The sequence below is a fragment of the Seriola lalandi genome, unplaced genomic scaffold (assembly GCF_002814215.2).
Source record: "Seriola lalandi dorsalis isolate HSWRI2012SDOR001 ecotype SW California unplaced genomic scaffold, Sedor1 jcf7180002054584, whole genome shotgun sequence".
In the NCBI taxonomy this organism is placed as follows: Eukaryota; Metazoa; Chordata; class Actinopteri; order Carangiformes; family Carangidae; genus Seriola; species Seriola lalandi.
The window spans coordinates 1,911,480-1,937,250 of NW_019525137.1; the positions used below are offsets into that span (position 1 = coordinate 1,911,480).

Sequence of the window (25,771 nt, forward strand, 5' to 3'; positions counted from 1 at the left end):
TGTTAGTTTGCAATAAAAACATTTAAAGCACACACCACATTTTGCAGACTAATCTTTGATGTTTAATTTGAAAACTTAACCAGACATTAGAAACTCATAGGTTTCTACTGTTTAGAGGACTGATCATTGGCCACTTCAGTAACGTAGAACATCAGTCACTACAACATGTTTCCCTCTTCAGTGATTTAAAAAGGAATGTTAATCTGGAGGCAGATCAATGCAAAAGTGCAGGGCTTTGCTCCACAAACAATGCAATTAATCAGAGTTTTAACAAATGAAATGTATATTTTTGGAAATATGGTTATTTGTTGTTACCATAAAGACTGGAAGCAGCGGGGGGGGGGCGGCTAGCCTAGCTCTAAAGCTGCTGTGCAAAGCTTTTAGAGACTTAGAGAAAAAGAACTGAAGCTGTAATTGCTGCCAAAGTGGCTTCTACAAAGTACTGAATTCTGAGGTCTGAATAGTTTCTGAAGCTATTCTACATGAATGGGTTGCCATGGCATTACCAGCATCACTGACAGCCGGGAATTGATTGTGTCTGCAAAGAATCCAATAACCACATTTACATTTGCATGTGTATTAACTCCAATACCTGAAGAATACATTGGCCAATTTCCCCACAGGGGGTTATTAAAATCTAATCAAACCTAATGTAATAAACAGCTTGTGAAATGCTCATGAGTGCAAAAGGAATGTCTGACATGGATGTGCAACAGCCGGGTGGAAAAACAGTGTGTTCCTACCCTGAGCACTTTGCTGGCATTGTAGATGTTGTCCACGTATGTATTGTAGTGTTGCAGATGTGGACAGAACTGGTCGAAACCTCGGCCAAAGTAGCCATTCTCCAAATGGACCAACAGAGATCTGGCAAAAGAATAAAAAAAAGTTAGACATAATGAAACAGTAACATACCACTTTTCATTCATAATTTAAAATCCAAAATCATGATTTTAAATAGTGTAGTTTTCAAATCTAAAGAGCAGAGATTTTAATTAGAAATTTACATAATAAGCTGCGTCTTAACAAGTTGCAGGAGAAGAAACATTTAGGCCGACTGTAATGGCAGCTGGCAACTCAGCTGTGGTTAATTAACATTATTTTTTGTGTTTGGCCAACTCACAGAATTAAACCCTTGGCGGTTGTCTGGTTAATATGCATTCTGCATGCCACTACTTTGCCTTGGTCAAAGATGCTTTTCATCAAAGGAACACATCACTCTGAAACTGTCAGTGTGCTTTGTCTTTTTGTTGTTTAAAAACACCAACAAGTCTAGAGCTCAATAAAAGAGGGAGGGGATCACCTCATGTTAAGTTTGAACAGGTCACAGTCTGAGAAGCTAGAAAACAGCAGCTTTGGCAGTTAAAGGTCCCATATAGTATAAAGGTAGAATTTCATGTTTTAATACAAAGCAGGTCTAGGTTCTTTATTAATACGGTGAAAGCATCAAAGAGCTCAGACCACAGAGAAACTTCAGAAACTGAGCCTTAAAGCCAGCCGTCAAGCCTTCTGGAACATTGTGATGTCACAACAAAGCAGTCACTGCTCTCAGCCATGCCCCAAGCCCCGCCCACCTGGACCCACCATCCAAATCTTGCAGGATTTGGTTTCTCTGAGTGTTTACCTGAAATCTGCTATATTTTTATTGGATCACTCAGAAAACAGTCAGCTGTTACTTAACTATTCTAATTCTGCCATAAAACAGCATAACACACTGGTCACATACTGGACAAGTTGGTGCACAGCACTGCCTGACAATGAACTGCTGCTCTGCATCAGTGGAAAGAAGCAGCTCAAATAAGGCAAGATCACATCTTAAAAACATCATTTTCAGCAAAGGCACACATGTTTAGAGAAAGTGCGGGGGTTGAGCAAAGTTCAGAGCATTGCTTCCCTGTTAATGGGAGGTTTAGCAAGCAGGGCTCTGTAGTGTCATTTGAAGGCCTCTCCCTGTGGGTGACGTATTTACTGGGACCCAGATGGTGGGTCTGTCTTCAGGGCACCCAGGGCCACTTTGTAGTGAGAACATGCCTGCTGAACTCAGGAACAAAACAACTAGATCAAGGCAGAGGCAAAGCAATCGTTCAGCCTGTCAGGCACATTACAGTAACACGGACGCAATTGGTTGGGGGTGTTGACACTTGTGAAGGAGCTTGTTATCCAAACTTAGAGGAAGTACCACACACGCACACACACACATGCGCACACACACAGTCCTACTCTCTAATGATGCTCCCAGAGACTTCTGTTCGTACATGCTGTAAAAAGGAGTACTTTGCCGCTGAAGTTGATTTAAATAGATTTTAATGAAGTTGCGTGCCAAGGTAGCCTCTGTTCATAATCAGGAGATGCAGGAGCAGCCGAGAGAGTTCTAACGAGGGCAAAGGGCGGGAAAAACTGTGTTTCCGTTTTTTTCCCCCTCACACTGCCAGAGGCTATTATGATAAATATGAAATTATGGATTACATTTTTATACTTTTTTTCACAGCAATTAAATTGTCTGGCCATCAGCAGCAGGATGGAGATAACATTAGCATTCTGTGCGTGTCACGTTAATCCACATTAATTCCAAGCAGTTGCGACATCTGGGGTGGATACAACCTTGACCGAACAATTCAGGGCGAGACGCCTTCATTTGGGGAAGGCTTGAACAGAGGAATACTAATTGTTATGACACAGTGTGAGCATCCGCTAAACATAAATTACTAATTAATGAAAAATAAACACAACCACGAATCACTGATAGGAAGCAAAGTAATAAAGCAGCATTTTGTTGCTCTCAGTGAACTGTACGATGTGCTTCACGCTGCGTCGACACACAGCGATTCTTGTCACTCCGTGTCTGATCTACCTATCAGAATCAGACCACACCTACACTTATTATGACCTCTTCAAATCCATGGCTGATTGTTTGCTCCTTACTGGATCCACTGACAGCTCTTTCTAGTTGCTGACTCCTGTCTGTCATGTTAGCAGCGGGGAATAATTGGGGAGCTCCTTCTGCTGCCTGCTCTCTGTTCTCCATACAGTCAGAAGTAGAATAAATATGTGCATGTGTATATCATACACACACACACACACAGAGACATACAGAGACATACACACACACACACACACACACACACACACACACACACACACACACCTACGAATGCACAATACTGAAGACATCTGAACTATGAAATAAGATATATGAGAAAAAGTGTTTAAAAAAACTAAATGTTTCATATTTTAGATTCCTAAAAGTAGCATCCATTTACTTTTGTTGTTTGATGTTTAAACTATTTTTTTTAACATTGTTTTCCAACATAAAAACTGGGTCTGAAGCTCATCTCCTCTTACTTCCTAATTGAGAAATCTGGATCAGGCCTTGTGTCCCGCCCACCACCTGCCTGCTCCAGGTGGACAGGTGAAAGAGCAGAGAGTATCGAGAGGGTTATAGGAGGAAACATGTTTGCTAGTCTCTGATTCTGGTCTTAACAGACTCCTCATCCGAATCTGGGTCTGACTGAGGCTCAGACGTATCAGAACAGTTAGCGTAGTTAGCATCTTGGCAGTAGGGTTGGGTAGCGAAACCCAGATTTAAACAGGCCCTGGGGTTAAATTCTTAAAGACCAGAGTATCGATAAGCTCCAGCATTATCAGTTCTGCTTTCGGTACTTGAGAAATTAAGAAAATAGATTTCCTGTTTACTATTGCGACATAAAAGTTCTCTTGCGCATTCTATCTCACCAACTCTGTTTCTGATTAAGACATTCGTCTATGATTGATGCATTTTCACTGTTCCCAACCCAGAGGAGAGACCTCTTTCTCTCTCTATCTCTCTCTTTCTCTCTCTCTGTGTGAGGGGCGGAGGCAGCTTTGTGTCATCCGCCGGAGCACAGCGCAGCAAAGAGACACAGACCCTGCTCTTAGTGTCAATGATAGAGAGATCTAAACGTTTTTAAGTGTGGTTCAGTCTTTTTCATGCAAGAGCGGAAAACACGCGCGATCTCTGGAAACATCCAGTGAAAGTCTATAACACGCAGAAAGAAAAATCTACAGTTTACAGTTTTCGACCGACGAGCTTGTAGCTCATCTGTCGTTGTGTAATGTGTGTTCTGTATGCTGCTGCATCATCAGCTGCTTCCAACAACTGCAGGTTAATGATCAAAAGAAAGCAAAAGCCATCTGATTGTTATGGGTACGTTCTTTGTTCGTTTGTTAAGCAATGCTATGAGAAAATAAGCAATGTTAATTCTGGTCATCACAATTTGGCCCATGTCAAAGTCGCTCAGATCCTTACGCTTGCCCATTTTTCCTGCTTTTAACATGTCAACTTCAAGAAGTCACTGTTCACTTGCTGCCTAATGTATCCAAGCCTGGTGCCATCGTAACAAGACCAATCAATATTACTCACTTCACCTGTCAGTGGCTTTAACATTGTGACTGATGTATATATCAAGTATCTTTTTCTTATGTAACTCCCCAAAGCTTAATGAAGGCAGAATTCATTACCATTATTCCCACTGCGCTCTGAAGTTCAGTAAATAAAGATGGAAAGATCAGATGAATACACCTTCACGCTGCGCACACTGAAACACTTGTATTATGATCAGAGAACCATTAGGCTGTGTAGAGCTGATGAGCACAGATCTCACAGAATGTTTTCTGACATTGAAAACTGGTTTCTCGCTGCATCTTAAGTATCAGTGCCCTGCTGCAAAAAATCATCTAATGGAAATATTTTCTCTTAGTTGTTCTCTGATAAAGCTGGGCAGACTCCCTACCAAGTACGGGATTCTTCAAGAGTCAAAATCACAAGAGCAACCCTGGTTTCTAGCCTTCAAAAAGTAATATCACTTTTGCTTGAAAAAAATGATATGAGATATTTTCTGCTTGATAAATGAACAATAAAATATGACCTGGGTTAAGGTTGCATGTCTTTATATACATTTTGTCAATGTTGGACAAGTTGCTTGAAAAAATGTAATCAATTACTCATTACATATTACTCTTTCAAAAAGTGATTATTTCTTCACTAATTGCTCAACAGCAAAGTTAATTAGTTACATTATTTTATTAATTAGGTTTAACAAGCAGTCGGCCTTCAGTTTGGAGGAGTTTACTGACTTGATAGTTTAACATTAGCTGTGGTGACTGCACACAGCAAAGCTGCAGGTTCACACACAATCCAACCCTCCACAGTCTGTTATCAATACTGAGTTTCTGTATTGATAAAGTGTTGAACAAAACCTTTTTCTCCAAAGATCCCAATTGTTAAACATTGCTTAAACACCAAGAGCCATAAAGGAGCTTGGCCTGAATAAAAAAAAAGTATAAAATTGTCAAAAGTTCTGATTTAAATAAGCAACAATTAAGCAATCAATCAAAGAATATGAAAACAACACATTCAATACTTTCAGTACAAGATAACGTTTTGGTGGGTTTGATACCCAGACCTTGACTGAGACAGTGCGCCTGCTGGTAGAAGCAGCAACAAGCCTTTTACAGCATGTCATTTGATTGTTATGGGCCTGTTAAATGCACAAAGACTTACAGTATATAATACTTGATGTTTCATGTGTGACAGCTAGATGACGGAGTCAAACACACAATCGTCTATGGCAGCTAATTATCACCACTGTCACACAGCTATTCAACGTAAACCAAATGTCAGAGTGAAAGAAAGTGAATAATATAGGAAAATCTATAATCAAGCCCGTAACAGTTGTAAATAAGTCTGGCACTATCACACTGTCTCTCCATGGATCATTCTTTAAAATGGAGTGCTTGCCATTATGTTTCAACCATTGATTCAACAAGGGGCTCATAATGAAGATGTATGAGATCTGCATAACCATTTATCCAATACATAAGACGGTGTAATTCATACTTCAATCTTCATTGTAGCACTCTCAACAAGAAGGTCTGTCAGTCTGCGGAGGATGAGGGCCTGTGGGAACCCACACCACTCATTTTTATATCTGGAAATCAGTCACACCAATGTTTCTCATGCTGTACAGTCTCATACTGAACTGTGCGTTTGTCCATCAGACTGTGTTTAGACTGGAGACAGCAAATCTGATTGGTTCCTGGCTGAATGTCCATATTATTATCTGCATATGATTGTGTCTGACTAAATAATGAATTAATACAGTGGCTTCAGAAAGTATTCAGACCCTTTTATTATGTTGCAGATTTAATTTTAAATAGAAAATATTGATTTTAAATAATGATTTTTCTGATTGAAAAATCCATAATCACAAAGTGATAACACATTTTTACAAATTTTTGCAAAACAAGCTAACAGGAGAAGCTAAATGACTAAGCTAATCAATTAGATGGAAAAGGAACAGGAATTGGAAATTGAAGAGGGAATCCAGGAATGTATTCCCATTTTTAAAATTCCTTCTCAAATAGTTTTTCAAATTCTATCATTTATTCATGAATTAATAAGTGTATTTCTAAATTGTGTACTTCATGAGAGTTTTGTAAATCCAATTTTTTAACTCTTCAGTATTTATTGATAGATTAATCGTTTATTTTTTTCTTTTTACAAATTCTTTTTACAATTCCTATTTTAATGCCTATTAAAATATGAAATTAAGGAAATGCTTTATTACTTTTCCTGTGACATCCCTGGACCTCCACAGTTTTTACCTCCCGTCTCAAACACTAATGTGACGCAGCATACTGTTATATACAGAGGGATGAAAATATGGAATGGTTTACTATCGAATATTTCACATTTAACAAGTAAAAGAGGTTAAAGAATATCTAATGTCACAGAATACCAGCCCCATGTTTTGCTACAAAATAATAATCAGTTTGACTTTGAGACAAAAATATCAGATTTGGGATCAGCTTTTAACAACCCAGGGTTACTATGAGCTGCTTTTCTTCATTGATTCATGGTTACCGTAGCTGAACCTAGTGCCTCAGCATGTACACATGTACCACCTTCAAACATCAACCTTTTATTTATTGGGCTGAAGTTTATCAAGTCTCTCAAGAGCACTTGGAGATTTTTAGTTTTATAGCACAAGATCAATGTGACGCCTAGACATGGAATAAGATCAGCTTCTCTCAGCGCTGGCTTCCAATTCCCGAGATCTTCAACAGCAGGTCAGGTAGGTAACGACGATTCATTAATGTACTATGGTAACAATAATGCTCTTCACTTTGCGATATCAGCTGGAGTAATTCCACCTGATATGCAGTAATGTGTCCACCAGGGAAGAGAACACCTCCACGCTGGAACACAATATCATTGACTTCTGCTAATGGTGAAGATAAGGACTACACTTTGGCAACCTTAGAGTGTATCTTGACTGCATTTTAACACAAGAGACAACCTACTAATCCTCAGCCCTTTACATGGTCTCTCAACACCATCTCCAAAGCATAGATATTTGTTAAATTATTCAGAGGATACTTACTGGTTTACTGAATGAATGGCTTTAATTGAACTGAAGATGTTTTCTGTAATGTCCTGCCTCAGGGTTCCTTTGGCCTTCAAGATCTCAACAAAGTACTGTGAGAAACAAGAGAGAAGAGGGAGACAAAATGACATTATTTCTGCATTTGTATTAATAAGCCGGAGCTGGGCCATCTCTGATTGGATATGCCACTGATGAATGGAAATATTTCTTTGATAAGGATGTGCTTTCACTGCTGACATCTTAATTACGCTCCCAAAACAGAGAGCAAATGTAATACCAAGACCAGACTGCGCAGAACATGTAAGTACTGTCTAACTACATAGCGCATAGTACAGAGGGATGTTGTTGTACAGCAGCACTCACAATGAACCGACAGCTGTGCTAGTCTCAAGTCAAATGAAATGAAAATGGGATTAGCAAATTGAATGTGCATTAGGCCTAAAATGACTCCTAACTGGAGTGAATGGGTGAAGGGTGAGTAATTGTGTAGAAATGAGTCTGCAGCGATGGGTGGGAAAAGTCTGTTCTCTCCACAGGGAGGAAAATTACCATGAACTCTACCTTGAGTCTGTTAATGTATTGAACAGTAAAAGGGCACTTCATAACGTCGCAGTGGAACACATTGTACAGAATAGCCTGTATGTTGAATCTTTTACCTCTGCAAATACTTGGCATGGAGATTTCTGTCTTCATTCAGTCAATACATTTATTAACAAACAATATTAGTCAAACACAGATGACTAAAAAACATGTTTTCTTTCCTGTAGTGCTGTCTAGACATGCAGATAATTTTAGTATCATATGCACAGGTTTTAAGATGAGATTTCTAATCTTAATTTAGATGTAGCATCTCTTTCTGAAACAGTGTTGTTTCTTAATCTTGATCATCCATAGACAGACTTCCCTGTAAGCAGCCGGAGCCAGAGGCACATTGGTTTTGTTTTCTCATCCTCGTTGACGCAATATCTCAACACCTTGATGGAGCTTCTCCAAATTTGGCACATACATTCACTAGGACTCAAAGATGAACTGATTTGATTTTGGTGGTTCAAGGTAAAAGGTCATGGTGACTTCACGTTCTTGTGAATGCGATATATCAGGAACGCCCAGAGGGAATCTCGATACTTCTGTCACACTGTGACCTCACAAAACAGGTTTTTGGCCATAACTCATATTCATTCATTAATTATGACACAATTGAACTCAAATGTCTATGAGGATAAAATGAAGTGATGACATTTTATATCTCAAAGTTCAAAGGTCACTGTGACATCATAATGTTCTCTAAAAACACTTCTGGCCATTATTCAACGCTGTAACTCAGGAAGGAGAGACTGTGACCATATTTCCTGTAACTTGGTTGGTTGGTGGAGGAAACAACCACGAGGAGGTGATTCTGTTTTAAGTATTTCCTCATTAGGCTGTAGTTCCAGTGAAAACTGTCAACAGTGTGTGCTCTTCCCTTAAATAAATCTCTGATTACAAATCTTGATGCAAACAAAATGGGCCCACTGATACAAGTCAAGCTGATCAATATGAAATCAGTATGAAATCTAAAATAACTTCAAATGTGTGTCCAGCTAGTTATCAAACTGTCCTCAGTCTAACTTTGGACTGCAGTGCATCTGTGAGTTTTCTTATGTACCATATTGGACTGATTAAGCCATTTCCCTTATTTCACCCAATTCATAAAACTCTGAAGGCTTTCTATTTTTTTTTTGTGACATTGCAACAGACTGCTCTGATTTATGACCACAAAGCAAACATACCACATGCATGATCAATCATGTTGTCGAATGCTTAGTTGAATCAGACTGAAACAGACACTTCTCTTGTAATTTATTTACATGATTACATTGCCTTTGTTGTAGCAACACTATTCATTTTTCCTGACGCTTAATGTTGTATTCTTAAAAGTGTAATTATTTCTTCTGATGTTTACGGAGAGATCAGACAGACCAGGTAAACCCAAACGTGTTGTGAGGGTGAACTGTGAATGTCTCTTTCTGCAGACTCTAACTCCCACCTCAAGAGGGACCTCTCATGCATCCTGAGGGAGGTAGGGGGACAAGGAATACAAGAGCGCCATGTTGAAAGCCTTCATTGTCGAGGCAGCTGCTCGTAGCTGTGATCAATAGGCCATCAAAAGTCGTCACTTTCAGGCCTTGGTTCTCTGGCAGAAGTGTAAAATGGAGCATGAAGTAGAAAGGCAGTCTGGTGGAGCCTCAGCAGTCATGTGAGCATTGCTCTGGACTGTTGTGGAGAAGAGGTAGCTGAGCCTGAAAGCGAAGCTCTTATCTTAACACGTGGATCTGTGCATGTTCCGACCCTCATCTACAGTCTCACGCTTTAGGTAGTGACCAAAATAAAGAATGAATGGATAGCAGTAGCCAAAATGAGTTTACTATTTAGATTGGCCTGAACATTGGGAGGGAGCTGGGACTGGAGATGCTGCTCCTTTGCATCAAAAGGAGTCAGGTACGAAGTGGTTCAGGCATCCAATAAGCATGGCTCCTGAGCACCTCCCTTTTTTCCCAGGCACAACCAGCTAGTACCAGAACCTTACTTAGCCTGCTACCACTGTGACCTGGCCTCAGATAAGCAGCAGCAAATGGATGGATGGATGGAAGTGAGACAATAAATTTTGTACCTTTTTGTAATCTGAACAGAGCCTTTCAGAAGAGGTACACCTGGATCATATGAAACAGCAGAGTGGGCCAATCCAAGATCTCAGATCAGCAGCGATCATAGAGTTACAGTCGAACTACACTGAGTGCATTTATTAAAACCATCTCGTCCGTACTCATCAGAACATTTCCAAAATAGTGCACAGGTCTATGATGCAAAAGTTACAGTATGACTGTGTCCTCTCAATCATGTGTAGCCACAGGCATGGAAGCTAGTTTGTTACTTTTGTTGGTTTGTATTTACAGAAATTTTATCTCAGTCTTTCCAAACTTAACTGGAGCAGACTAACTATAGAATGTACAGTAGTAGCAAATAATTAACGAGTTATTAAAAAACATAAAAATACAAACAAAAAACTAGAATCACCTCCTTGTGGTTGTTTCCTCCACCAACCAGCCAAGTTACAGGAAATGAGGTCACAGTTTTTCCTTCCTGAGTTACAACATTGAATAATAAGAGGTGTTTTTGCTGAACATTATGATGTCACAGTGAAGTTGACCTTTGACCTTTTGGATATAAATGTCATCACTTCATTTTATCCTTATAAACATTTGAGTTAACTTCTTTCATAATAAGTGAATGATTTTGTAAGTTATGGCCAAAGACGTATTTTGTGAGTGTGACAGAGGTGATGAAATTCCCTCTGGGCGTTCTTGATATATCGCATTCACAAGAACGTGAGGTCACCGTGACCTTGACCTTTGACATCTGACCACCAAAATCCAATGAGTTCATCCTTGAGTCCTAGTGAACATTTGTGCCAAATTTGAAGAAGTTCCGTCAAGGCGTCACTGAGATATCGCGTCCACGATAATGGGATGGACCGACCACCCTTAAACAGTATGCCTCCGGGTCTGAATGTCGCCGGTGGGGGGACATAAGTATTTTTTTAATGATCTGAGAGTTTGGTGGTATTTGCCACCTAATACAAAATATTTAGTGCCAGGAGGTTGAGAGACATAGTGTTTTTGTAAGTCTTAATTTAGTCTTTTCTTTTCAAGTTCTATAAGGATTTATTTTCTATAACACTTTTTAACACTATAATAAAATTTAAGATACATACTCCCTTAGGTGTGAGGGTCATCTGTGGTTGTGGATAAGGGTAACTCTAGTATTAAAAGTAAACTATTAAACGTATACTTTTAATACTGGTAGTAATTAAGTATTAAAAAAAAAATTTGTATTAAAATAAAACATTAATAAAAATAGACCAATCACTGCTAAGTAAAGACAATGAAAGCCTCTCAGTGTTAGCTTTTTGAGGCCTTTAGTTCAGACAGACAGTGTGTAATCTCTCTGAGCAGATTAAACCAGAGCTCATGACCGCTACAGTACGTACGGTGGTGACCAGCTTCAGCTGTTGGCAGTAATGTTGTTCTGTCTGCACCAACTCTCTGGCTGTTCGGCTGCGTTTTCTCTCCCAGCGGTCCCTCTGCTCCTGGATGCTGCTGCCCAGACCAGGGACGAAACTCATGGTCGCAGTGACAAGGAGGACTCTGCAGAGACACAAGCAGGCCTGGTTTACAGACAAGGCATTGAACCAATGATAAATTCACTTAATTTCCCCATGGGGATCAATAAAGTATTCTAATTCTGATTCATAAACAATCATTTTAACTGTACTAGTGACTCATATTGCAATCACAATATCTGCCAAAATACTCAATTAAATATATGATAAAAAATATTTTTTGCATATGGAGCAGCCCTTACCCAAATGTACATTAAAGTATTAATCACTGTAATTGTACCTTTTGTCTATACTGGTTGCAAACTAACAGATCCCTTCCTAAAGTGATGACACTGTAAGTGACAGGGGACTAAATCAATAGTCTCTGTTCTGTGCAGAATGTAATCTAGAGTTCAGCAGAAGCTAATATTCAACTTCAACAGTCTGACTTATTATATCAATTTTATATCAAGAGAGTATCCACCAAAGTTCCAGTCTTTGTAGCATGAAAATCCCTCTTTGTGCTCAGTGCAAAACAGGATTTTGGTACTAAAAGCTCTGTATCAATGCAAAGATATCAAGAAAATTATTAGTAACATTTAAAGCAAGCCATAACTGAGGAATGAATTTGTTTTACCCTTCAATGTTACATACGTTTACATTCACTTGTACATTCCCGTCAAGGCATTATGTAGCTTTGTGTTTTCTATAGTATTCTAAATTTTCATGAGATGACTTTAGGCGAATACCAAAATCAGGCGTGGACAGTAACATAGTACATTTTCTTGAATAAGTATATTTTTCCAGTATCTGTTCTTTACTTGAGTAAAACTTCTGACTTTTCCTCCACTACACTTAAAAGACAAATAGTGTACTTTTGACTCCACTACATTTCTATGAAGTGCTCTTACTTTGAAGCAGAGCTTTTAGTCACTGGAATGAATTTCATTTTATTTTGAAAATGTGATAGACATTATACTGTGTTGATAACAGGTAAAAAAAAAACAATCACAGTGAATTCCTACAAGGATGTCTACATTTGATAAAGATAGCTGTACTTTTGTTGATTCAATTTTGTTTTTATGGCAATTTCTAAAGGCTTAGAAGCATATCCTACCTGGAAATGTCCTAAAGTATGTCCTCTATTAGTGAAACTCGGTTAACATTCTGAGCAGCAGCATATTTCATCTGCGACACTGTGACGTCAAAATAATACCAAACGTTTATATACCTTTATGTGGCCGTAATGTTAATGTTGAATAAAAGCGATAAATACTCTTTTCGTCAAAAGGATAGTATCGCTCGAATGAGGCATTATGAGGAAGCGATATAAGGAACCGTAAGAAAGTTTTCAACACATTAACCTTATTTGTTAGAGCGACATTGTTTCGTGTGAGAAACAACCCGTTGTATCGACATAAAATATCTTAATATAGCTTAGGTACCGTATGCTAAAGTAATACGTGGCTTACCTTCAGGTAACGTCTCCACTTTCAATCAAGGCGCTCTTTTCAGGTTTAGCTTCCTTCTTCCGGGCTGCGATGCTGACGGACTGCGCTGATTGGCTCAACACCGAGACAATAACAGGAAAGACCCACCCACTCTGTGTGTACGGCCAGAGCTGTTGTAGAAATTATCTGCTGTACCAGATACATTCTGAACTGCATTCAGCATTTTCACTCACTGAAGTCATTAATCTGTGGAATAAACCATTAATGAACAGACGCAGCAGAACTTCATCAAACTGTGCTATATTTACTTTTCTTTTTTAGTAAAATGTAAAGACATTAACACATTGGAATTAGACACATTGGAATTAAATGGTAGCAATGGCTCTGTATACACTGGAAAAACCTTGTGGCAACAGGGAAGTTCTGTACAATTTGTTCATACACATTTATTTTGTTGAGATCCAGAATTTTGTCAATAGGAAAATAGGTGCTAATGTCAAAGTGAATATTTCCCATGATTCAGTCACTGATAATTGTAAATACCAATCCATCATTCACTGTTTTCAGTCAAACAGTACAGCACTTTAATTACAAATGTGAAGAGCAAAAAAAGCTAAGAATAATTTCAGTATTTTAAATTAGATTTAATTTGAACTTTAAAACAAGCCCGAATGTATTGACTTTTCTGGATTTAATACAATGTTAGTACGATGGTTCCACTATGTTTTTATATGTTTTTGTTTGAAAAAAAAACTATTTCCTGTAAATAAAGAACACTGGAAAAATTGTCATGTTAACATTAACCCTCCTAATAATAAACTATTACTGTATTACTGTTTGTTTCTTTGCAACATTTAGATTTTACTAATGATATATCTGTGCTCTTAATCCTATTTTAATATTTAAAATTTCAGTGCTACTTTTCATGTTTGGAAATATGTTCCTTTTACCATGGGTGGTTATTTGGCCTCTGAGGCAAAAATGAGCTCCTGGGCCCCAATTTACCCCCTTTTCTCTTACTTGTTATTCAATGTGTGTATACTAGAGATGGTCCAGGTTTGCTGTGTTGTAATTTAACAAAGCTGAAATGAGGAGACAGGTCGTCAAGATTAGACATTGAAGCAGCACCCACTTTCAGGCCCTGTATTGTACTTTAATGGTATATATTCCTAAACAAATATTCTATGAAATTAGCATGAACTACTTGACACACAGACTTCCTGGAGGTTTTGGAGCCCCCTGGAGTTCTGGTAATCCAGCTTTGCTTTTCACTAAAGCTCCTAAATGTAGCCTGGAAAGGATTAAGTAATGTAAATGTTTTTTGTATGCTTGATTATGAGTGAGTTTTTCTTGTTTTCTCTGTTTTCTTTTTGTAACTTTCTCTGACTCATTCCCAGACCTTCCACAGATTTCTACTGTGAACACATAAAGTTTTATCTTTTTTACTTAAGGAAACCTTAAGGAGAAGATACAGCATAACTGGCAGCAAGTGGTGAGAGATGGTGCACTGGTTGATGTGAGAATGGCTCCAGAAGAAAGTGCAGCTCAGCAGTTTGTAGCTCATTAAAGATAAAAGTGATGCCCTCAGTAATCAGGCTGTGACGCAGGAGGCTATAGAATGAAATCCACGAGGACTGAGGACTTTCAAGTGAAAAAATAGGATGCATTTTTTTTCTGGAGCATATCCCAGGCTGCAGTTCATGTTGCCTGCAGCTCCACAGAGCAGCGAGAACACTGACATCTAGTGCTGATAGAGGCCAAGTCCTGCTGCAAGACAGGACACAAGTAAAGAAGGGGGGACACATAGTGTTTTTAAGTTACTCATAACTTTATTGAATTCACATCTGGGTAATGGTTATTACGAAAGCAGTATTCTCTTTTTTTCAATTTAAAGAGTGATTAAGGACCAACCAGGGTTACTATATCAGCAATCATGATTTTCACACATATACCATGATTTAAGTTGTTATTTAGATGCCATGTAGGTTTAGTATGTGTATTATTACCTGTCAATGAATTAAGGAGTAATTGCAGGTTCTAATTTCTATTGATTTTGATAATGGGGCAGTTCTTTGGTGAACATCCTGATCACAAATAAATAACTACTGACTATTTTAACTCCTTCAGATTGGATTTTTTTTTCTCTCTTCCATATACTAGACCTTTGATTTCTTGTTCAAGGTTCATTCATTCAAGCTGTGCTACATTAATTCTAATGTGTCAATTTATTCATTCAGCCACCCTCCCCGTCACCTTCCCTTGGCCCACTCACACAATGTTCCTGTTTGTTCGCTAGCTTCCTGCCTGCTAGCCTCCAGCCAGGTTCCATTTGGCTAGCGCCGGGCTTGCTATAGTGTCAAGCCTGTTTCCCCACTCTACTTGCATTTGGCCCACTAGTCTTGGGTCTGTTTCGTAGTTGGCCTAGCATTGGGCTAGCGTCCCGCGTCGACAAGTGTCTGTATGGAAAATACAATTTTGTTGTACTTGCACTTGATGGATTTCTATCATTTGTAACTGCAATTAAAACATTACTCCGTGTGGTGCTGTATGATTATCAGCATCTGTAGTGCGTTGGGAAAGGTTCTGCCAAAACTGCCTCAGTTTTTAATTTTTCGTCCTCCAAAGAGTGTGTTTTTCACTACAGCACTACAGCAGAAGTGTGTCTGATGGCGGCACCCTGATATTTTATAGTTTGCTGTTTGGTGACACCTATTGGTGTTTTTGAGAAATACATGCTAAGTTCAAGGTCGTGTGTATTGGGATATAGATATAAATTAACTAAATAACGCTTGATACATCCCAAGCAGCAAATTACTATTTGGCTAGTTCGCAAAGAGTAGAATCATGAGGGCAAGTGAAACAGTGCAGACATCACCTGATTATTACAGGCAGTAAAATGAAATAATAATCCATGGTACTGATGAGATCAGGTAAATCTGTCAGGTGTGAAAGTAGGGAACAACCATAAGAAGTGGAAGAAGTCAGTCCGCAAGGCGAGGGTACTCAGTTACCAAGTCATTAGGGGTGGATTAACCGAAGGCGACATTAAAATCATGTTAACGATTTATTCATCATCCCCAAATAGATTTTAAATTACAAATCATCCTGAGACCTGGAATAATTAAAGTTTGTGTATTTACAGATGTTATTACATAAAGATAACAATGACAAAAAAAGACATAGTAAATTAAGTCAGTAAAGTAAAAGTAAAATGGTAAAATAATCAGAGAGAATTTTCGAAAAAAAATAGAAAAGCATAAACAAAATGAAATAGAAAAAAAATCATACACATTTTTCGTATTTAACTGATAAAGATTAAAAACATTCTAGAGACTCTAAAAGTGAATTTATAAATAAGGTAATTGTGATACAAAGGCAGAAAAGAAAGAAAAGATTATATTATTATTAATTGTTGATTGACCTGTTGATTATTTTTTTCAATTATGAAATTTAATGTAGTCTTTAAAATGTCATGAAATTGTGAAAAATACACAAGTTGTCATCTCGTAAACTGTCGTAGTTTATTTTTCTCCTTTTGGAAAATTTCTCAGGATTTACTAGAGCTCCCAAACTATGTTGCTTCTACAAAAACTGTTTGCTTGAGGAAGTTGAAGTCACACATGCACATGATCAGGATGTCACCATTTACGCCTCATTTTGACTCAGGAAAACCCCCCCTGGTGAGATCTCCTGGCGGATGCAGTGTGGACTCAGCCCTCCTTTGTGTCTCTGTTCCGGCTGGGAGCCGTTGCTCAAGGAGATCGGTGGGTGATCTTACCTGCTTTTGTTCCTGTACTTGCCTCCCTGCCCGTGCTGCAGATACTAATTGTAACAATACTTCATCTTATCACTCCCGGAGCTCCATGTTTTCTAAGCCAAAAATGTAAAAGTAACAGTGGTAAATATTACAGTTCAACATGATTGTCATTTTTATCAGTAATAATGATTTTTATTATGGAAGTAAGAGTTAGGTGATTGTATACAAATTATATGACTTTTTAATGTATAATCACTCAAGAAACAGAATCCATATTCTATATTTAAAACTGAGACCTGTTTTTCCCCCCCTAACTCTGATACAGCTACATATAGCAGACTGGCACTCTGAAGGCCACTGTAACGCTTCCTGTGAAGATTTATTTCCCTCCAAAACACAATGTAAACTTCCTATTTGAATTTTCAGAACTTTTATCCCATTCTTGTACCAATTTCAATGATTGAATTCTTATTGGAAATTAACTTTTATACAGATCAATGCAATGACTCAAAAGGCCCTTATGTTTTTGGCTGGACTGCAGCAGGGTCAGCCCTACTATTGCAAATGTCCGTGCCTGACTGACTGACTGAGTGACAGAGTTGAATGATCATATTTCTACCATTGGGCAGCTGAATGTCACATGACTCAGTTGGAGTTTCCCCATTGGCTGTTGCTCTATCAATATGAATTGACCCAACAGTTTATATTATGGGGGATGTTAACAGCCTGCAGTGTTGCCAACTTTCCGCATTTGTCGCTAGATTTAGAGGTTTTTTTTTTTTTTTTTCAAAAAAGCACCCACTGACAAATCTAGTGACTTTTTGGACAAACCATAGCTACTTAGAAGAGAGTTGGCAGTAGTACCCTCTCCCACATCGACACTGTTAAGTGAGGGGCAGAGAGGCGGAGCAGCAGTTTCTTACACAGATGGATGCTGTGCGCTCTCTGGGACAAAAGATATTCTGTCATGTCTTACTTCCTCTCTCAGTGGTCATTTTACAGTGAATACAGCTGAAATCACAGCCCAGTCTTTGTCTTTAACCGATGTGCTTGGTGATTTTTTTCATCACAGTTATAAAACCTGGATTTTAGCAGCAGGGCAGAAGCTTGGAAATGGCTCGGGAGTTAACATGTAGTCTTTGAGGGCCACGTTTCAGTCACTGATTCAAACTCGTTCCTTTGTCTGACAACAGAGATAGAAAAACATGTTAACGAGAACAGCTTCCACAGGTCGCCACAAAAACCTTTGAGGATGCTACTTTTAGCCACTATGCCCCAAAAACAAGGAACACTCTTGCCTGTAAATATTAGCCTTTCTGACTCAGTGGACAGTGTTAGATGACTCAAACTCAAAACATATCATTTTAATACGGCCTACAACTAACAGTTTTAATCTTCTGTAAGAAACTGTGCATGATACTATTTATAAAATAGCCTTAACACAAACACAAAACTCCTTGTCCTATGATTTTAAACCTGTGATTTTTGTTTCTTAATTGTAAAGCACCTTGAGTGGCATTCTGTGTATGAAAGGTACTATATAAATAAAGTTAATTCATTCATAAAGAATTAGGACAAGAAACTATTACCTGTGCCAACAATTTCACATGTGATAATGCAATATGATCTTCCATTCATCACCTAGAGGAAGACTGCCACGAGGATTAAGTCACTTACATTTCATATTTCTAATTCCATGTCTGTTTCATATGATATGAAAAACAATACCTTTCCATGTGCTATTTTGCACCGGTGATATTCCATATGTGAATTTTCTGTAAGGGGACTTATACTGAGGCAGAGCTGATAACCTTCCAGCAGCTCTCCACAGCCCTGGAGCACCATGTTCATGTTCTGCAGGTAATGTGGCAGAGTCTAAAGAGAGTGAGGCAAAACTCTGCAAATTGCTGAACAGATAAAATGCATCTTTAATGAGAAGATTATTAAAATGCACAATATTGGTAGACCCACTCTTTATTGTTTTCAATTTTATTGTGTTTCCAGTACATTTGGTATTATAATAATTGGCCCCAAAACAGATCGGTGCAAATTAGGCCTCTTTTGCCTCGAGGCGATGGAGGCATGAACAGTGCAGGAGACCACAGACAAAGGGTCCATTTTTTTACCTGAGGATAGGAAGAAAAAAAGTAAAAGCGTCAATAATCTACACAAGTGGAGGAACTCTCCCAAGGTTCTGGAGCCCTCCGGTGTATTATTCATACCAGCTATTGCCAGAGGACTCATAATTGACCTCTGCACTTTGTAAAAAAAAAAAACTTCATGAGATGAAAGAATGTGATGTTTTGTAATTCAACTTTTGAATTCAACTCTCCCCAATCCAATAGTATTGGATTGTAAGACATGAATTATTCAACACTTAGGAGGCAAGGCTATCTTAGCTGGAAGATGTTATATGAAACAAGGTTTCAGGACCAAGAGATATCAAATGAGTTGGCTCTAAAAGAAAAAAAAATACAACAAATAAAAGTCACATCAAAATAAATGGAAGCACTGTTGGACAGAAATCTCCTAAGCGACTACAGGGGAAATATTACTGTCAAATACCACTTTTTTCTGCAGGATGCCAGCACGTGATGTGAACAAAATCTCTTAAGTGTTTATTGATGTGGAATCTCATTATCTACCTTTGCTGAAGGGGGGCAAAGGCTTCATTTATGTATTAATGCTTCACCGCCAGCTCTTCACTCTGCTTCTCAGTTGTAATTAACAATGTTTTTGTCAAATGGTAATCATGGCGTCAAGTGTTGACACTTGAGTCTGGGCTGTTCACAAGTACATCAATGGTAGACTTAAGTAGCAGAAACTGTAATGTGTTTGGCGTTTTTATGCAATTGTTTGAGAACTCTTTAGTAAAGTCTCTGTTATCACGAGAAAGGTGAACTCTTCAAATGAGGATAATTGTTTAAAGAGAAGCTCCGTGTTATCTTAACCAAACCTTTTCCAGATTTGCTGAGATTTAATGATTTGTAAAGCTAGGGTTGTACAAGTGTTAATAAAGCCTCAGCATGGACATTAAAATCCCAATACTTTGAATAAACAAGAAAATCCAAAAATATGTACAGAATGCAAACGCAAAAGAAAAAGTGCTTTTTAGAGATGTTCAAACGCAATTAGCTGTAATTACCCATTGTCTACCTTTAGTAGCCTTGGTAAAAACTCTCAATCAGCATGTAGAACCTTGCACTTCACATCCCAATGCTGCTTTGTGTTTTGCAGAACGGTGAGCTCATTAAAGCAAAATGACCATTTGGCCTTGAGAGAGAAAAAATAATCACATGGTAACAAACAGCTGCACAAAATTGAGTGATACTCAAGTGGTGGAGGACCATCAAAACAGCCATGTGTTTGCAAAACCCAGCGGTTTTCATGGATAATGATAAACTGTCATGCCCGCAATTACTGAAAGCACTGGATGGCAGGGTTCTTTATGTGTGACAATGAGGTCTGCTCCTAATTGACGGTCAGGGACACTAACTCACTCAAAAGCTGTCGCTCAAGCATCAGACAGACAAGGTCTGGGGGGTTGGAGAAAAACTCCAGGATATTATAACATACTATTGAAGACCCTAGTACTCTGCTTCTTTTAAATCAGCACTACAAATAGCCACACAAAGGTGCCTGATACTTTGTGCAAGACAATTGTGGTGGGTGTGGGCAGGGAAAAAAAATACAAGGGTCATTTCCCTCTCAACGTCATCAAAAGATACCAATAGACCTATTGTTACATTGCTACAACACAAAGAGAGTGTTTACATAAAACTGTGTCATATTGTATAATGTCTTATCCTTCAAAATATATTCAAATAAGTTTCTCTCATCTTTCTCTTCATGTTCCTGGTAACATTAATAATTCACTACTCCTTAGTTTGCGTACTTGAACTTTCACTTGTCTATGAGCAGGTCACATGACAGCAAACAACAGCAATGTTCAGCAGGTTATTATGACCCATAGTTACGTTTTGTTGCTAGGTGACTAGTGGTCATAGTAATTATGACAGGAGCAAAGGGAAAAGTACGCTGACGTAGTATAAAGAGAGACAGTCCTCGTCAGGAGGAGGTTATGGTGGATGGATGAATGTGACACAGGAAAGCGGTGTTCGATTTCCATGGGGACGTAGCTGTATATGTTGTTTCTATTATCCATGACCGTCTAATGTTGTGATAGAACTTCTTTTAACCCAAATCACAATCTTTTCCTAAACCTAACCAAGCCCTGATCGTTATTATAGTAACGATGCGGACGAAGGTAGGTACGCCACTCTCGATACAGTCAGTGTGTTTATTATTGTAACCATGACAACTAAGGTCCAGTATGCAAGCAGCTGTAGCGGCACTATCATATCAGATGGTTAGGGGATATACTCAACCACTGCTACTCTCCCTTCCGCCTTCAAACCCTTCATCCATCTGCCTTTTGGCAAATCTGATCACTCCTGCATCCTACCGCTGCCCTCCTGTGGACAGAAGCTGAAATAAGCTCTGAGGACAATCTATGGCCAATCTGACCAATTGGATGCTGTATTACAACGATCACATAGACTGGAAGATGTTCTGTGATGTTTTGAAGGATTCATCTGGAAGTGTAAAGGGATGTTCTCCCTACAAAAATTGTCTGGGTGTATCTGAACCAGAAAACACAGATCAGCAGTACCATATAAGCTACTCTCACCACAAGAGACACTACCTTTGCTTCTGTAGACAAAAAGGTTGAAAAAATAGAACCTTATCATCTCTGGACAGACATCAGATCAGTCAAATGGGAATACAGCGGGAAGATCGAGATACAGCAAAGATGACCTTCCTGGAGGAGCTAAATTGTTTTTACCATTTCAAGGAAATTAACATCAGCCCTCCAGGAGAAAGCCTGTACCACCGCCGACACAATCAATGCTCTGGTCATCACTGAGACCGGTGTGTGCAAGTCGTTAGCGCACATCAACTTCCGCAAAGCAGCCAGGTCAGATGGCATCCCAGACCAGTTGATGAGAGTGGCTGCTTCAAGTCATCCGTCATTGTTTGCGGTGCTGAATGAAAGCAAGGTAGCATGCTTCAGTGACTGGTATCCCGTAGCACTCACTCCCGCAGTGTGCAAATACTTTGAGAAGCATGTTAAAGACCTAACCCTAACCCTGGATCCTCACCTACAAACAAAACAGATTGATGGGCACCGCCATAGCCACAACACTCCACACCAGCATCATCCACTTGCTGAGTAGGAATTCTTATGTGAGGATGCTGTACAGCATTCAACACCATAGTTCCCTCCAGACTCAACACCAAACTCAGCAACCTAGGACTCAACCTAAGCTTCCTGTCAGATCCTGGACTTCCTGTTGGATTCAGACCAGGTAGTGAGGCTGAACTACAAAAACTCAGCTCCTCTGACTCTCAACACAAGAGCCCCTCAGGGCCATGTCCTGAGCCCCCTCTTTTACTCCCTGGACACCAACGATGGCATGGCCTTGCACGGGTGCAACTTGGCGATTAAGTTCGCTGACAGCACAACAGCAATAGGACAACGACGGGACAGCCTACAGGAGAGAGGTCAGCAACCTGACGGAGTGGTGCCAGGAGAACAACCGCTCTCTGAACGTCAGGGGACCAAGGGGCTGATTGTGAACTACAGAAGGAAAGGAAAGATGCTGGACCCCAACATCAGCAGGTCTACAGTAGAGAGAGTCAGCAACTACAGGTTCCATATCACAGAGGACCTCCCGGGAACGTGCACACCGGCCATGTGGTGAAATAGGCAAGGCAACGCTTCTTTCACCTGAAAAGGTTTGACACGGGCCCCATGATCCTACAGGCCGTTTACAGAGAGCATCTTGACTGGAACCATCACTGCGTTGTACAGGAAAGGATCATACAGACATTCCAGCGCATCAGTGGAGGTGAGCCTCCCTCCTGCCAGGATTCATACAGCAGACAGTCAGTAAAGCCCACAGGATCATCAAAGACCCCAGCCACTCCAGTCACAGACTGTTTCAGCTGCTGCCGTCTGCAGGTCCAGGCCTTGAGGCTGGAATACAGCTTGCCAACCATGCTCATGCACAATGGACACTAACCTTGCCTGTGACACACACAAACACACACACACACACACACACACACACACACACACACACACACACACACACACACACACGCAAATACACACAAATATGCAGACAATGCACATTTGGACTTTACTCACACTATTAACATACATCATTTATATCATATATATTATTATTGTATTTTATTTTTTGTTATCATATTATTGTTTCAGTGTTGAGGAGCGGAAACCCAAGCATTTTACACTCTTGAATCTTCAGCTGCACCAAAATGAGAGTCTCTCGCCTAACTTCTTCTATGGTTTCATTTAAGGTATGGTTCCTGTTTGAGGACAGAGAGGTAAAATTCTCCAACAATCCACAAAAACATCAAAAATTAGGGAAAAGTCTGAAAAACTAAGCTAACCTTATGTATCTTATTTCATTTTATTCTTTCTTCTTTCTCATTAATCATCTCAGAGCCCCTTAGGTTAAATCTAGTGCTTACATACTGTGTAACTGTATAACTTCTACTTTATATAGCTACAGTTATATAAACAGTCACCTTAAGGCTCTATAATAATCAGTTACTCACATTACGATTAATTAATTATAGGTGGAGCTTTGATGAGGCCTGTGGGTGGTTACTGTTGAAGTTATATTAGTGATAGTACATGGAATGATTATATGAGGTAACTAATATACTGTTTATTACTATATGTTATATGATGTCTGCTTGTTTTGTTTGTAGAGACATCCTGAAAGCAACACTCCTCAGCATGAAGCCTTTTTAGGGAAAGGTTTTTGGTGGAATATTTCTTTAACACAGCGTGAAGTGCTATTAAGCCCCTTTTCCACTGGTCAAAAAACCTGCTAAAACATCAGACTTTTGTGTGCAATGGAAAAGGGAACAATCAACATTCACACCCGGGTACCTGGTAAACGCATGTGATGACATCACTCCTTGCAGTTGTGTGTGTTCTCAGTTGATTTTCAGTTCAGTTTGCCATTCTGTTCAGACTTTTACCCACATTTAAAAAATCCCACTTACACCCACTAATTTTGGTGGGAGAAGGGTATTATATTTTTACCTGCAGGTTGTAACCCTGGCTCAAAGACTGATCAGGTGTCCTGATGTAGAGTCCCACTGTTCACCCGTCAGCCAGTGTTATAAACTGTTAAAACAAAAACTGGAGGCAGATTTTATTCTAGGGGATGATACATCTTCTGTTTTTGAGGAAACAATTAAGGAGATAATCACAGAACACTGTCATTAATCAGCTATTTATTGCATTTATTGGTGAAATTGGCTCATTTGGACTTCTGACAAGCAGAGAGCTCCATGTTGAATCAATGTAAGGACTTTTTGTGTGTTTGCCACCATATGCTAAAAATGACATGTCTTTGTGCCACAGTGGTGGATGATAATGTTGGTGCCATAGATGAAAAGATGTCACTTCTTTAAATTGAAGAATTTCTTCACTTTTCAAACATATGTTGTCACAAGAGTAATTTTAAAGGCAGCGGCCGTTATGTTGACTCGTCACAGCTGCTCTGTATGTGCTGGTTTCTGAAGACGAGGCTGGCGAATGAAGGGATTCCAGACATGAGGGTGAACTGGTGAATGTGTGGATGGAGAGGCAGAGTCGGCTCGTCTTGTCTGACGCAGGGTGCGAATGAGAAACAAATTTAGAAATCAAAATAGATTTTGAATGAAACCTTTCTGCAGCATGACAATGAACCTTATTTGTGCCAGTGGAAAACGTAAGATGAAAAGTTGGAAGTTGAAGCTTGTGAAATCAATTAATATATAATTGTGTCTCTGCGTGTACACCTTGAGGGAATTTCTCCAAATTTGGTAAAAAAAGTTCACCTGGACTCGAGAATTGATTAGATTTAGGTGGTCAAAGGTCAAAGGTCAAGGTCAGTGTGACCTCACAATCACTTTTTTTTTTTTTACCTTTTTCGAATTCACTCAGCAAAATTTCACATAAATGGTTCATATTTTCTATGAGTCTGGATAAACAGAGATGTAACCTGAAACTAGTCTGAGTGGAGGAGGCAGAGGAGCACGAGGAGGTGATTCTCTTTTACAATGATATCGTAAATAATAATAATAATAATAATAATAATAATAATAATAATATAAGAATAATAATAATGATAGGCAAATTTGTGATATTGGGCTTAACAATCTGTACAGCATTACAACACCTCTGTCCTTTATGGCTGAACAATTAGGCTAATCGAAATACCTGACCTACAGAGGTGCTCTGGCCTACATATCATACTCTCCAGACATCAGGGAACATGCTTCATCATCATCTTCTTGATTTTTATATTTTTTTCCAGTGAAAAGAAAAGAAAAAAAAACACATTCTAACTAAAACTGAGACTCATATCACAATCACAATGTTTTTTTGTTTTTTTTTTGCATATCGTTCAGCTCTACACCCTCTGGGAAAGGAGCAGGATCTAAGGGTCAAGGACAAAACTCGACTGTAGACATTAATGAAGAATATGATCTGGGAGGATATCAAGCAGCTTCCAGGTGCTGCTAAAAGATAGGACCTGAGCCACACAACCTTCTGTTCACCATGAAGACCGGGAAAGAGGACAGACTACACACACACACACACACACACACGTCGAGGAGAAGGAAACAAAACACACAGAGGGAGAGAGGAGAAGGAGAGACCAGATCCAGATCCAAAACATGAACCACTGGAGAGAGGTCTGAGGACAGCCAATGAGAGAGGGATAGGCAAACAGCCTGGACGCTCATGTGCTTGAGGGAATGAACAGAGGGTTAGAGAGATGTAGCGGTTAAAAGAAAGTTTACAATAGGAGACTGAGACTGGGAGAATGTTTACAGCTACCAGGACTGAAATAATCAAAGACTGAGCTACTAACTGAAAGATGAGTTTTAAGTTTGGAACAGACTCTGACAG

At 39.2% G+C, this 25,771-nt stretch overlaps 1 protein-coding gene across 2 annotated transcripts in view; it reads right to left on the reverse strand.

The window, feature by feature from the left end:
• arhgef39 (Rho guanine nucleotide exchange factor (GEF) 39) overlaps positions 1-13,080 on the reverse strand; it is a 60,305-nt gene extending 47,225 nt beyond the window's left edge. Inside the window, exons 1-4 of one of the 2 annotated variants that reach the window (XM_087177250.1) lie at positions 13,032-13,080; positions 11,449-11,605; positions 7,419-7,513; positions 744-864 (exon numbers count right to left, since the gene is read on the reverse strand). In XM_087177250.1, the coding sequence (XP_087033376.1) occupies positions 744-864; positions 7,419-7,513; positions 11,449-11,583 (351 nt within the window). In that variant the 5' untranslated portion in view covers positions 11,584-11,605; positions 13,032-13,080. The remainder of the gene's footprint in view (positions 1-743; positions 865-7,418; positions 7,514-11,448; positions 11,606-13,031) is intronic. The other variant, XM_023418729.2, reaches the window with a different exon arrangement.
• Between the last annotated feature and the right edge of the window lie 12,691 nt (positions 13,081-25,771).